This window comes from Rousettus aegyptiacus, unplaced genomic scaffold (assembly GCF_014176215.1).
Source record: "Rousettus aegyptiacus isolate mRouAeg1 unplaced genomic scaffold, mRouAeg1.p scaffold_m13_p_1, whole genome shotgun sequence".
NCBI lineage: Eukaryota > Metazoa > Chordata > Mammalia > Chiroptera > Pteropodidae > Rousettus > Rousettus aegyptiacus.
In genome coordinates this window covers 104,646,873-104,658,907 of record NW_023416284.1, presented here as the reverse complement: position 1 = coordinate 104,658,907, position 12,035 = coordinate 104,646,873, and the positions used below count along the sequence as shown (strand labels likewise).

Below are 12,035 nucleotides of genomic sequence, written 5' to 3'. Positions count from 1 at the left end.
TTCTTAGGGACTGCATGGTCTGAAAGAATCATCCCAGAGATTACTTATTACTTACAAGGCAAAAGGCGCATTTATAGTGGAGAGATCTGGCAGAACAGTCTTAATGGAGTGATGAAAGTTACCATCACGAGTAGAGCAAACAAATTATGTAAGTACGCAGCACCATCTGTATAATATTCTGGCCAAAATATTTAGTCCGATTTTAATTATGGTGAAACAATCAAACAAATACAAATTGTGAGACATTTTACATAAAAGACAAAACACCATGGTCAATAAATGGCATGTGGGAGAACTGCTCTAAATTAAAAGAATCTGAAGACATATGACAAAAAAAAAGTACGAAATTTGAATAGATAATGGGTAAAAAAATTATGTATAAGGACAAGTTAGGGACAGCTAGAGAAATTTAAATATAGATGATACTAGATGATATTATTGTATTAATGTTGTGTTTCTTGGATGTCAGGATAATATTGTGGTTTTTTAGGAAAATGTCGTTTTGCTTAAAAGGCTCATGCTAGGGTGGTTTTGGGCAAAATGTTATCTAACTTTCAAATAACTTAGAATGATACATACATATATATTTGAAGAGAGAGAGCAAATATGGAAACTATTTACAACTGATAAATCTAGGTGAATAGTATATAGTTGTTCATTGTATTATTTTTCTAAATATTTAAAATATGTTAAATTAAAATATTTGGAAAGTGGGGGAGGAAAGATACCACCCTAAGGATACTATTTTCTGAGAAAAGATGAGTTCAGAACACAACACTAATGGCTCAGAAGACTGAAACTCACTAAAAGGAAAAGCTAGACACATGACAAATACCTTTCTGGTCGACAACCATTAAAAAACAAATCATGCATGGACTTACCTAAAATCTCTCAGAAGTTCACAAAATCTTAACAAGCAGCATCTTGCCTCGGCGTGCCCCACATCTCTTGCCGAGCAGCCCCAAGCCTGGCATTAGTGGTAGCTAGCCTCAGTTCACAACTTGGCCTCTTGAGACACCTCCAAGCCCAGTACAAGTGGCAGCCATCTGTAGATTGCTTAGCGGTTCATACCAAGGGGTCCCAGACAGGGCACAGGACATAGTTGAACTTGGCCTGTAGTGGGGCCCAGGAGGTCACAGGGCCATCACACCCAGTGGCCGGCTTTAGACCAAGCTGGAGCACCACCCAGCTGCCTCCAAGACAACACAGCCGAAGGACAGACTTGGTGCCTAAGCACCACAGCCCTGCTAAAACAAATCTTGCTCCATAGAGTCAAACTCTGAACAACAGCTCCCCCACTGGAATTACAACCACCACAACCAATCAGCCTGAGGGTCAATCCCTCCCATTGATGTGCAAACAGCAACCAAGGCTCAACTACAATAAGAGGACTCACACGACACACACAACTACAACGGGAAGACACACACAACCTACACAGGAAACATACCTGGAGCACCTGGCTCGAGCTACCAAAAAGATTGCACCTCTGGGTCCTACAGGCCACTTACTGCATAAGGCCACTGTACTCAGACCTGGAAACATCATAGAAACTAACACAGGGAAGCAACAAAAACAGGGAGACAAAGAACAATGTCACAAATGAAAGAACAGAACAAATCTCAAAAAAAAAAAAAAAAAGCAACTAACAAAATGAGACAAGCAATACACAAGATGCAGAGTTCAAAACAATGGTTATAAGGATGCTCAATGATTCAATGAGAACTTCAAAAAAAAGATAGGAAACATAAAAATGGAGATAGAAAACAAAAAAAAGTCAGAAAAGAAGAATACAATAGCTGAAATGTAGAATACATTAGAATGAATCAACAGCAAATTAAATGAAGTGGAAGATTGATTCAGCAAATTGGAAGATAAAGTAGCAGAAAACACCCAATTAGAACAGCAAAAAGAAAAAAGACTCAAAAAATGAGAATAGGTTAAGAGGTCTCTGGGACAACATCAAGCATAGCAACACTTGCACAATGCGGATACCAGAAGGAGAAGAGAGAGAGCAAGGAATTGAAAATCTATTTCAAGAAATAACAATAGAAAACTTTCCTGTCCTGACAAAGAAAATAGGCATACAAGCCCCAGAAGCACAGAGAATCCCAAAAAGGAACTCAAAGAGGCCCACACCAAGACACCTCATAATTAAAATGACAAAAGTTAAAAACAAAGAGAGAATCTTAAAAGCAGCAAGAGAAAAGCAGTTAGTTACCTATAAGGGAGCTCCTATAAGACTGGCAGCTGTTTTCTCAACAGACACTTTGAAGTTTGGAAGAGACTGGCACAAAATATTCAAAGTGATGAAAAGCCAGGACCTACAACCAAAATTTCTCTATTCAGCAAAACTATCTTAGTATCGAAGGACAAATAAAGAGATTCCCAGACAAGGAAAAGCTAAAGGAGTTCATTTCCACCAAGCCAGTATTACAGGTAATGTTAGAAGGACTTCTTTAAAAGAAGAATGGGGGGGGGGGGAATATATATATATATATGAATAAAGAATGGCAATAATGATATATCTATCAATAAGTACTTTAAATGAAAAAGAATTAAATGCTCCAATCAGAATATAGGGTGGAAGACTGAATAAGAAAACAAGACCTTAATCTATGCTGCCTACAAGAGACCCATTTCAGATTGAAAGATACACAGAGACTGAAAGAAATGAAAAATGATATTTCATAAAAGTGGAAACAAACAAACAAAGCTGGGGTAGCAATACTTATACCAAACAAAATTGACTTTAAAACAAAGGCTATAAGAATAGACAAAGAAGGACCCAGTAACCTCACTTCTGGGTTTTTATCCAGAGAAACCCAAAACACTGCTTTGAAGAAACATGTACATCCATATGTTCATTGCAGCGTTATTTACAATGGCCAAGATGTGGAAGCAACCTGGGTGTCCATCAATGAATGAATGGGTAGAGAAGAGGTGGTACATATACACAATGCACTATTACTCAGACATAAAAAAAGAATGAAAGCTTGCCATCTGCAACAAAATGATGGACCCAGAGTATATTGTGCTGAGAGGAATAAGTCAGACAGAGAAAGACAGATGCCATATGAGTTCACTTACATTTGGAATATAAAATAACAAGATAAACAGAGAAAACAGAAAAAAGCTCATAGAGACAGAGAACATTTTGATGGTTGCCAGATGGGAGGGGGCTTGCAGGGGTGGGTAAAAAAGGGGAAGGGATTAAGAAGTACAGATTGGTAGTTACAAAATAGTTATGGGGATGTGAAGTATAGCATCACGAATATAATCAATACTATTGTAATAACTATGTATGGTTTCAGATGGGTACTAGATTTTTAAGAGTGTGTCACTTCATAAGTTATATCACTATATTGCATACCTAAAACTAATATAATATCGTGTGTCAACTGTAATTTAAAAATTATTTTTAAAAAGTCAAAACAAAACAAAAAAGTCAACAAACTTCTAATTGGAGAATGAGCTGAACAATTTTCACCACTTAATCCAGAAAAACAATATTTCTGAATAAGAGCCTTACAGTCCTAATTAGATGAATTCTCAGTAGCCCTCACCAGTGATTCATTTATTCATGCATAACTGAAGCATTTCCTGAAAAGCTACAGGTGCCAGACTTTCTGCTGGGGTCTACCAGGGACAAGCCACCTTATGATTTCTACCTTCAGACCTGCATTTACTTCTCCTAAAAGAGTGTACCTTACTATCAGTGCTCACTCAGTGGTCTATTTGAATAAATGATAAGCGAGCACATAGGGTAACAAAACATATAAACAGGTAAACAAATAAAATAAGAGGGACATGCACAATGATACTGGTAACACTGTGCAGAAGATCTGGTTTGCCAGGTAAAGAGTGGGTGTGGGATGCAGAAGACTTTCTTGGCAGCAGGCGTAGATATTGCCTTTTAAACATGTCCAGTTATCAAGGCTTGCAAGATATCTTATTGCGAGATAAATGTGGAAGTAAAATAGAACAGATACATCAGGCATTGCCAAATTTATTCCGAAGGCTAAAATCGCCCCTTGTTGAGAATATCTGATGTAAGCATGTCTTGGCAGTCCTTAAAACTTGTTAGAAGACTTCACAAAAAATCAAACCACTAAAGAAATCCCTTTTACCTCTACAAAGATGTCTTTTTATTCTCTTAATGGCAGTCTTGAATCACAAAACTAAACTTGTGGCCCTGTCCCTCGTCCCCTACCCACAAATTCTTAGATCAGACTGAAAGATAATACATAATTCTAATTGTTTATGAACAGTTTTATCCATATATTTTATACAGAATCACGATCTATCAAAAGCTTTCACAATTTCGTAAGCTCTCTTTAGCAACCTAATAGATGGGGTTCTTAAGCCCCCTTGTGGCAAAACGCAGTAACAGAAATTATATGGGGAGGGGCGGGGAGGTGAGGCTGGGAGGTGGGGTTAAAAAACGGAACTCAGTTAATACAAGTAAAACTCCTTCCATGTAAAAGGTTTGTATTTCCATCAAAGGGGGATGGGGACAGAATCTGGAGAATAATTACTACCAGTGTGAGATATTACAAAATTAGATGAAGCATTTTTTTTTAATTAGTTGGTTACTGCATATTTTAAAATCAGATTACAGGAGGAACAAGACTACTCTAAGAAAAAAGAAAAGAATGTTCATTAAAATAACTTGGTATAATTTTTAGACAGTAGAACCAGTAAAAGCGGGTACTTATTTTTATTCTAACTTTATAGCCATAAACAAATTGTGGAGCTGGAAGAGATTTTGGACTTTATTTAATCCCAACTTTCCTTTAAGGAGGAAAACACTGCCCTAGAAAGGTTTAGTAAAACCACAGCCAGTTAGTAAACCATGTGCATTCTCTAAGTTCCATTTCAACTTAGTTTATAATCTAAATTAAATGTTTACATGCAGAAATTAAATGGTGAAGAAACAACTTGTCAAGAAAGATGGCCACCTATATTTTAAAAATCAAACAGGTTGATGTTACTTGTCAGTTACCCATCCGCAGAAAAAGGATTGTGCAGCATTCTCCTCTCTGAGACTTCCCTCAAATTTGCTGACAAGGGACAATTTTCAGAGATCTATTGTTCACTTTCTCACCTTCCTCATACTATCTCTTTAGAGAGAGAGGTGGCTCCAGTGAGCAATAATAACCCAAAAGCCTTGTTTAATGGATAGGGCTGAAGGAGTAAATGACACTAGTGTGTGCCTGAATCAAAGAAAGATTAGTCTGGTTTTCTCATTCTCTTTATGTTTATATTTGCTGCATTCATGCAAAAGTTAGACTGGCTTCTTGACCACCAAAGGACTCTACTGACTTAATCTATGATATTAACCTTATCTATCTATCCTGTTAGGATAAGTTCCCATGCTTCCAAGGGGCCTTTTTCAAATGCTTGAGTATTCTTAGAAAGCCAGCTTCATCATCCTCTTCTGGGTGTGATCACTGTCCCGGATTTAATTTGCAAAATTTGAAATAAATGTGGTATGTAAGTTGTGTCAGGGAGAAAGAGAGGAAAGTTCTGCAGAAAAGGGTGAAGCCTATAGGGAAGATGCTACAGGTTGGGTTCCTCAGGAAACAGACTCTAAGATAGACATTAACCTGAGAGAAGTTTATCATGGTGTGTTTTAAGGATCTGCACCTGCAGAAGAAGGATTTGAACAGAGAGAGAGAGGCTTCAGCTGACCCTGCAGGAAACTCTGAGACTGGGACCTGTAGGTGCTCCTTTCCTGAGGCGAGGGGATTCTCATGTGAATCAGTCACTGGGTACAGGTTACCTAGGGGAGGTCTGTGACATTGACAAGACAAAAGCATGTCCCAAGAGGATGGAGAACTTAGGGCTGTCATTTGGCAGCATCACTAACAGCCACAGGAAATGGAAGAAATGAATGCTTCTGTTCTGAAGGGAGGATCTGGGCAGTGCACCTTAGCCTCCCTTAGGTATTGACAAACCTGAGTAACCTAGTCTCCCACTCTAACCTCACTTTCTCCTGAGCCTGATGGTAGGAGACAGAGGGGTAGAGAAAGCCAAGGCCTAGAAATAGGCCTGTGAGGCCGAAACTCTGCCTTGCTTATCCTTACATCCCTACAGTGCCCAGGGCATGGAGGAATTGGAGTCAGGCCTAAATTCAAATCCTGACTCCACCCGTTGGATACGTTAATTGGATTCTAACATCAGCTTCCTCTGATGTACTTCTAGGCATGTCCTCCCTCATGTCTCTTTCTGCTTAAACCTCAGGCCACGGTGGTTAATATTAATTCAACATTTAAATGTCTTATTTTTTTTCTCTCCTGTTTTATGTTTATATTTGTTTTATATTTTCTCTCTTGTTTTATATTTGTTAAATTTGTTTTATATTTTAGATTTGGTCTGTTAGCTTTGTGTATCTATTAACGTGAACCAGAAGAAATTGCCAATATTAGAACAATTTTTATTGGCAATTTCAATGTAAAAATGTCAGTTGCGTACGGTTCTACCAAATATGCCTCACCAACTAAATTGTAAGTTTCTTGAGGGAAAATTCTGTGTTTTCACAACCTCATAGTTTAGCATATGCTTTATTTGTATAGTTCTTTACTGCACATTCCTTCGCCATCAAGGTTATTCCACTGAGTGAAATAAGGCCTTTTCAGGATTGCAGATGAGAACACTGAAGCTCACAGAGAATAAGTGACTTGCCCAAAGTCACACAATCATGTGGTAGGATTGGCATTTTCCTCCAGACACCAAATCAAGTATTTGCTCCTCAAAAAGACATAGCCTTGGCAGCCGGATCCCGTGGTCCATGGCGACCGTGCACAGCCCTGCCGCGCAGCTGGCCTTCGCAGAGGCGGTGCCAGCTTGGTTGCGGCACTGCCAGCAGTTCCCCAGCAAGGTGTCCTGGAGGCCCTGATGGCCAGGCACTGCTAGCAGGGCTGCCTGGGCCCACGGAGCCAGCCTGCAGGCCATGCGGCCTTCTGCTGGCCTTTATGCTGCAGCTGTAGGCGCCCCTGTCCCGAAGAAGCAACGCCTTCTATCGCCGCCAGTTCCTCCCTTGCTGCCGGGTGCTGTCGTGTGGAGGCTGTCTGAGCATTTTTAGACACCAGCTACCTAGGAATAAATGACTTTTACTCATATGAGCCACCTTCTGAGGATCCTTCCCCAGGGGCAGGAAAATCCGTGTGTCTCTGGCTCAAGTCTGGCACTCATTTCCACAGTGTCTGTGGCTGTTGAGGCTCCAGAACATGTTCTAGATGTCACAAGGCACATTACTGCAATAATGAGCATCAGACTCTAGACTGCAGATTGGGACATAAGCAGGCTTATACAAAGTCAGAATTTGAAATGGAAGGTGAGATTATGCCTGAAGCTGAGGGAAAAGAAGACGAATCAGAGATTATGGGAACATGGGTGAAGTATCTGAGGAAGAATTGCATTCCATGGCAAAACATGAATCCAGGAAAGATAAACTTTTCCAGAAGTTTAAAATTAAAATAGCCCTGGAACCTGAACAAATTCTTAGATAGGGCAGAGAGGTTGCCCCCATCTCAGCCTCTAGTGAAAATATCCCTCAAAAAATTATGTTCCAGACTGCCGTTGTGTTGCCAAGAGAATATTTGAATTATAGGTGATGCCTCATCTGGGCAACTACCTCAAGGTCAACAGACTGGGCAGGAGTGTCGACTGGGGTGCTCTGGCAGTCTTCACCTGTGCTGAAAGCTATAGATGGGGCACTGGCTATACAGAGGAATTTGTTTGGAAGCAAGATAAAACCGATACACCTTAAAGACAATGTTGTAAAGCCTTAAAAATGCTCATAGTCTCCAAATGCTGCAATTCCATTTTTATGACTTTCACCTAAGAAAAGGATTATACCAGAGATAGGGGTAAAAGATGTTTTAGACAAAGCTTATGATGTCAAATATTAATAAAACAGAAATGTCTAGTGACAGAAAATTATAAAAAATTTGGTGTATCTATACAGTGGAAGGCTATATAGTTTTAATGATATAGCTCTATATGCACAGCCAATAAAATATAGATCTAAATTGACACCAAGATACCATTATACATGGTATTTATAGTATGATCATATTTTTTGTAAAAATCAATGTACATGTGTATGTGAACAGAAATAAATCTGGAATGATAAAGAAAAAGGATACAGTATTTCTTACGTTGGTTTAAAAAGTGCTAACAAAGACATTATCCCATTTGACTTAAATAAAAATCTGGTAAGATTTACAGGGCTGGTACTATTATACACATTTGATAAATGGAGACTGTAGCTCATTCATTTAGTCACTATTCCCTCTTTTATTATATGCAAGCTTTTATGCCAAATTCTGGGGCTCGATGGATGAATATGTCCTAATCCCATCAATCAGAAAACTCTCTGTCTAGTGCAGGAGATGAACAACTCATTGACTATTATAGTGTGATGCATACTAAATAAATGCAAATACAATGTGACAAATGCTAAAGCTGAGGTATATACAGAAAGCTGTGTGTGAAAGACAAGAGGAAATATTAATTTTCCCTGGGAGTATGGGATAAGTTTGCAGGAGCAGGTAATACTTGCACTGTGTTTTGCAAAATTTTGCTCAGGTGGAAAATAATAGAAAACTCTTCAGGGAGAGGATAAAAGCCACACTATGAAAAGCACACTGATGTTAGTGCACAGTGTTCCCAGAAGAGGCTCAAATACTGAAAAACTTGCCCAAGGTCTCATGGCTGGTAAGGAGTCAAGCTGGCACGGAAACCCAGGCTTTGGCTGCCCAGTTAATGCACTCCCTTTGCAGTGTCTTATGCAAAGGACGTAGCATTAAATAAATGGGATCTACTATGACATAATACTTTCTTAGCAGTCCCTTAACAGATTTATTTTCTCTTCGCTCTTTCACAGTATTCCAAGATGTGCATGTTATGATATTCGTTGGGTTTGGCTTCCTCATGACCTTCTTGAAGAAATATGGTTTCAGTAGTGTGGGTATCAATCTGTTCATTGCTGCTCTGGGCCTCCAATGGGGCACTCTTATACGGGGAATCCTGCACTATCATGGACAGACAATTCCCATTGGAATCATAAGGTGAGCATCCCTTACTTTTTAATCATTGTGTTTTCAGAGCAGTTATTTCTCTGTTTAGTCTCTGGTCAGTCAGCCTCTGAACTAGCTGCCAAATTGTCTCCTTAGGCAATAGAAGATTGTTGTGCTCCAAGAATGCAAATCAAAGCCTTGCTCTACTTGAGCTGGATGATGGATGCATGTATATGTCCTCTCTGGTCTGACTTTAAGGGTATAAGAAATCTCCTTGCATAAAATTATTATTCCTTCCATCTCAGCTACGGGAAGCAAAAATCTACCATTAAGTATTTTTCCAAGATTACTTTTGAATTGTAAACACTTTAGGAAAGAATTCACTTATCAGATCAATAAAAATAAAGTAAAACCAAAAATGAGATAAAGACCAGGTAGGTTAAGATAAAGTAAATGTTAGAGAACTAGAGAATGTATAATGAATGGAAAAAAGGAGGGGTTGGAAAATGGGAGAGGACAAAAGTAGTTTTGGAAAAAGTGCCTGTTGTAGACCGATGGGGAGATGGGCCTTACACTCAGGATAAAGTGATGCTAGAGTTCATTACAACTCAAAGTTTCATTTTGGGTGTGCATTATTCTTTAATGTATTCTTTCTTTTCCCCTCAGCATGATAAATGCAGATTTCAGCACAGCCACAGTTCTGATTTCTTTTGGAGCTGTCCTGGGAAAAATAAGTCCAATCCAAATGTTGATCATGACAATCATAGAAATTACTGTCTTTGTTGGCAATGAATATCTGGTTGCTGAGAATTTTATGGTAAGAGTTAGAACATTTATACTTATCTAGCTTTGGATATCAATTGTTGTCACAATAATGGATGCCCACTCTATACAGGGACAAACCTTGGCAACAGTGATACCATAGCAAGTAATAATAATAGCCCTCATTTATTTGAATGCCTACTGTAAACCAGGAGCTTTATAAATGTCTCATTTCATCATCGTAACACTGTAAGGTAGGTATTATTGTCATTACTACTTATACACACAAAAAATTGATGAGCACAGATACTAAATGACTTGCCTGAATCTGGATTCAACCTCGGATTTTTCTAACTCCCAAACTCTTTTTATTACATTATATTATCTATCAATGATCAATTCCTATTTCTATTTCAACTACTAGGTGAATAGCCTTTTCTAAGGCTTTTGTTAATGCCTCGTCAAATTTCTTCTCCTCCATGAAAATCTCCTTAAGTTACCCAAGGATTATGAATAGAACATATCTGGGCACTTTTCAATATTTTGTGTATGCTTCTATTGAACATTTAATCCAACAGCAATTATTTTTGACAACTTCCTAGGTGTCATGTTTTGGTAATTCAGTGACAAACAAAATAGTTAAGATTCCTATTATTGTAGAGTGTATACTCTAGTGAGGGAGACAAACATCAAACAAATAATCATAAATTCACCTACCCACCCATAGGCACACGAGCGTGCACGTACACACACACACACACACACACACACACACGTTATTATAAACTATAATACATACTATGAAAAATAAGTAGAGGAGCCTATGAGAGAATGTAACTGGGAAACCTAATTTAGATTTGGAGAACTAAGAAGGGCTCTCTGAGAAAATGACAGATAAGCTGGACCTGAAAGGTACATAGAAGTTTATTAAGTATGAAAATCTTAAATAAATTAATAAAGTCATATTATTTTCCTATCAATGCCTTAGGTTTGGCACTCTGCCCTTTCCGTCAAAAGGCAGGAAATATAGAAAACTGGGTCAAAGCCATACAATGTACTAAAGAAGGACTTAATATATATTTCTTCAAATAAATCTTGGACCTCAGACCTGTTTTCATATCACCCTATAAAATAGTGAAAAAATATGAGAAAGACCTGGACTTTTGGAGGCTTCAAGTTTTTGCACTGTAATTAAGTGACTTTTATCTGCAATGTCAAATAAATGCAAAAATCGTCTTTGTTTTACACCATGTGCAATGCATAATATTTCACTGAAAATCTCCCTAACCTGGATACATAACCTAAAATGCATTGAATTGCCACTAAATACCTAGCACTTTACAACATGGTCTCACTTTTGCTGGCTGGGTAATATTTCCCCATTTTATAGAACCTGAAATTCAGCAAGGCATAGTAATTTGTTTAAAGTCACATCATAAGAAAGTATCTGACCTGGGATTAAAAGTCAGTTCTTTGTGGCTCCAAAGCCTGTATTTCTCCTACTCCACTATCTTGTTTTATCCCCCTTTCTCTGACACATTTTGTCTTTCTCTTGATCTATTACTCAACCAATAAAGCATTTCTTTCATTAACTTTACTCCTGTATTGAGATTTATTTTCACGTCTATTTATGTAAATGTTTTGCCCCATCAGGCCTCTGATATAGGAGCATCAATGACGATCCATGCCTTTGGGGCTTACTTTGGCTTGGCTGTAGCAGGCATCTTATATCGACCAGGCCTGAGAAGGGGACATAAGAATGAGGAGTCTGAGTACCACTCAGATTTGTTTGCAATGATTGGTGAGTAGGAGTGAACTTGCCAGATTCTTGTTTATTTGGTCAGGCACAATGGAAAGATAACTCCAACACAGATGTGAAGATGTTTGGAAGGGAACATCCTCTGAATTGAACTTTTGTTTATGCTGGCTTTTCCCCTAACTCTTGGATAACGAAGCCCAAGAGTAGAAACATTGTCAGTGCCCAAGTCAAACTACCTCCCCTGGACTGTCCTCCATATGCAGAACTAATATTCCTCTTTTGTGGTTTACTCCAGGAACTCTTTTCCTATGGATATTTTGGCCCAGCTTTAATTCAGCCATTGCTGATGCTGGAGAAAAACGGTACAGGGCCATTGTAAACACATACTTCTCTCTCGCTGCCAGTGTGCTCACAGCCTATGCATTCTCTAGCCTCGTCGAGGACCGAGGCAAGCTCAACATGGTAAGTATCATATTAACCTCTGTGAG

At 38.6% G+C, this 12,035-nt stretch overlaps 1 protein-coding gene and 1 pseudogene across 4 annotated transcripts in view; both read left to right on the top strand.

Annotated features, from left to right (window-relative positions):
- RHAG (Rh associated glycoprotein) overlaps positions 1–12,035 on the top strand; it is a 29,720-nt gene that overhangs the window by 5,690 nt on the left and 11,995 nt on the right. For all 4 annotated transcript variants that reach the window (XM_016137655.2, XM_016137672.2, XM_016137663.2 and 1 more), the window contains exons 2-5: positions 8,894–9,077; positions 9,693–9,843; positions 11,442–11,589; positions 11,843–12,009. In XM_016137655.2, the coding sequence (XP_015993141.2) occupies positions 8,894–9,077; positions 9,693–9,843; positions 11,442–11,589; positions 11,843–12,009 (650 nt within the window). The remainder of the gene's footprint in view (positions 1–8,893; positions 9,078–9,692; positions 9,844–11,441; positions 11,590–11,842; positions 12,010–12,035) is intronic.
- LOC107506812 lies at positions 4,453–8,885 on the top strand (annotated as a pseudogene).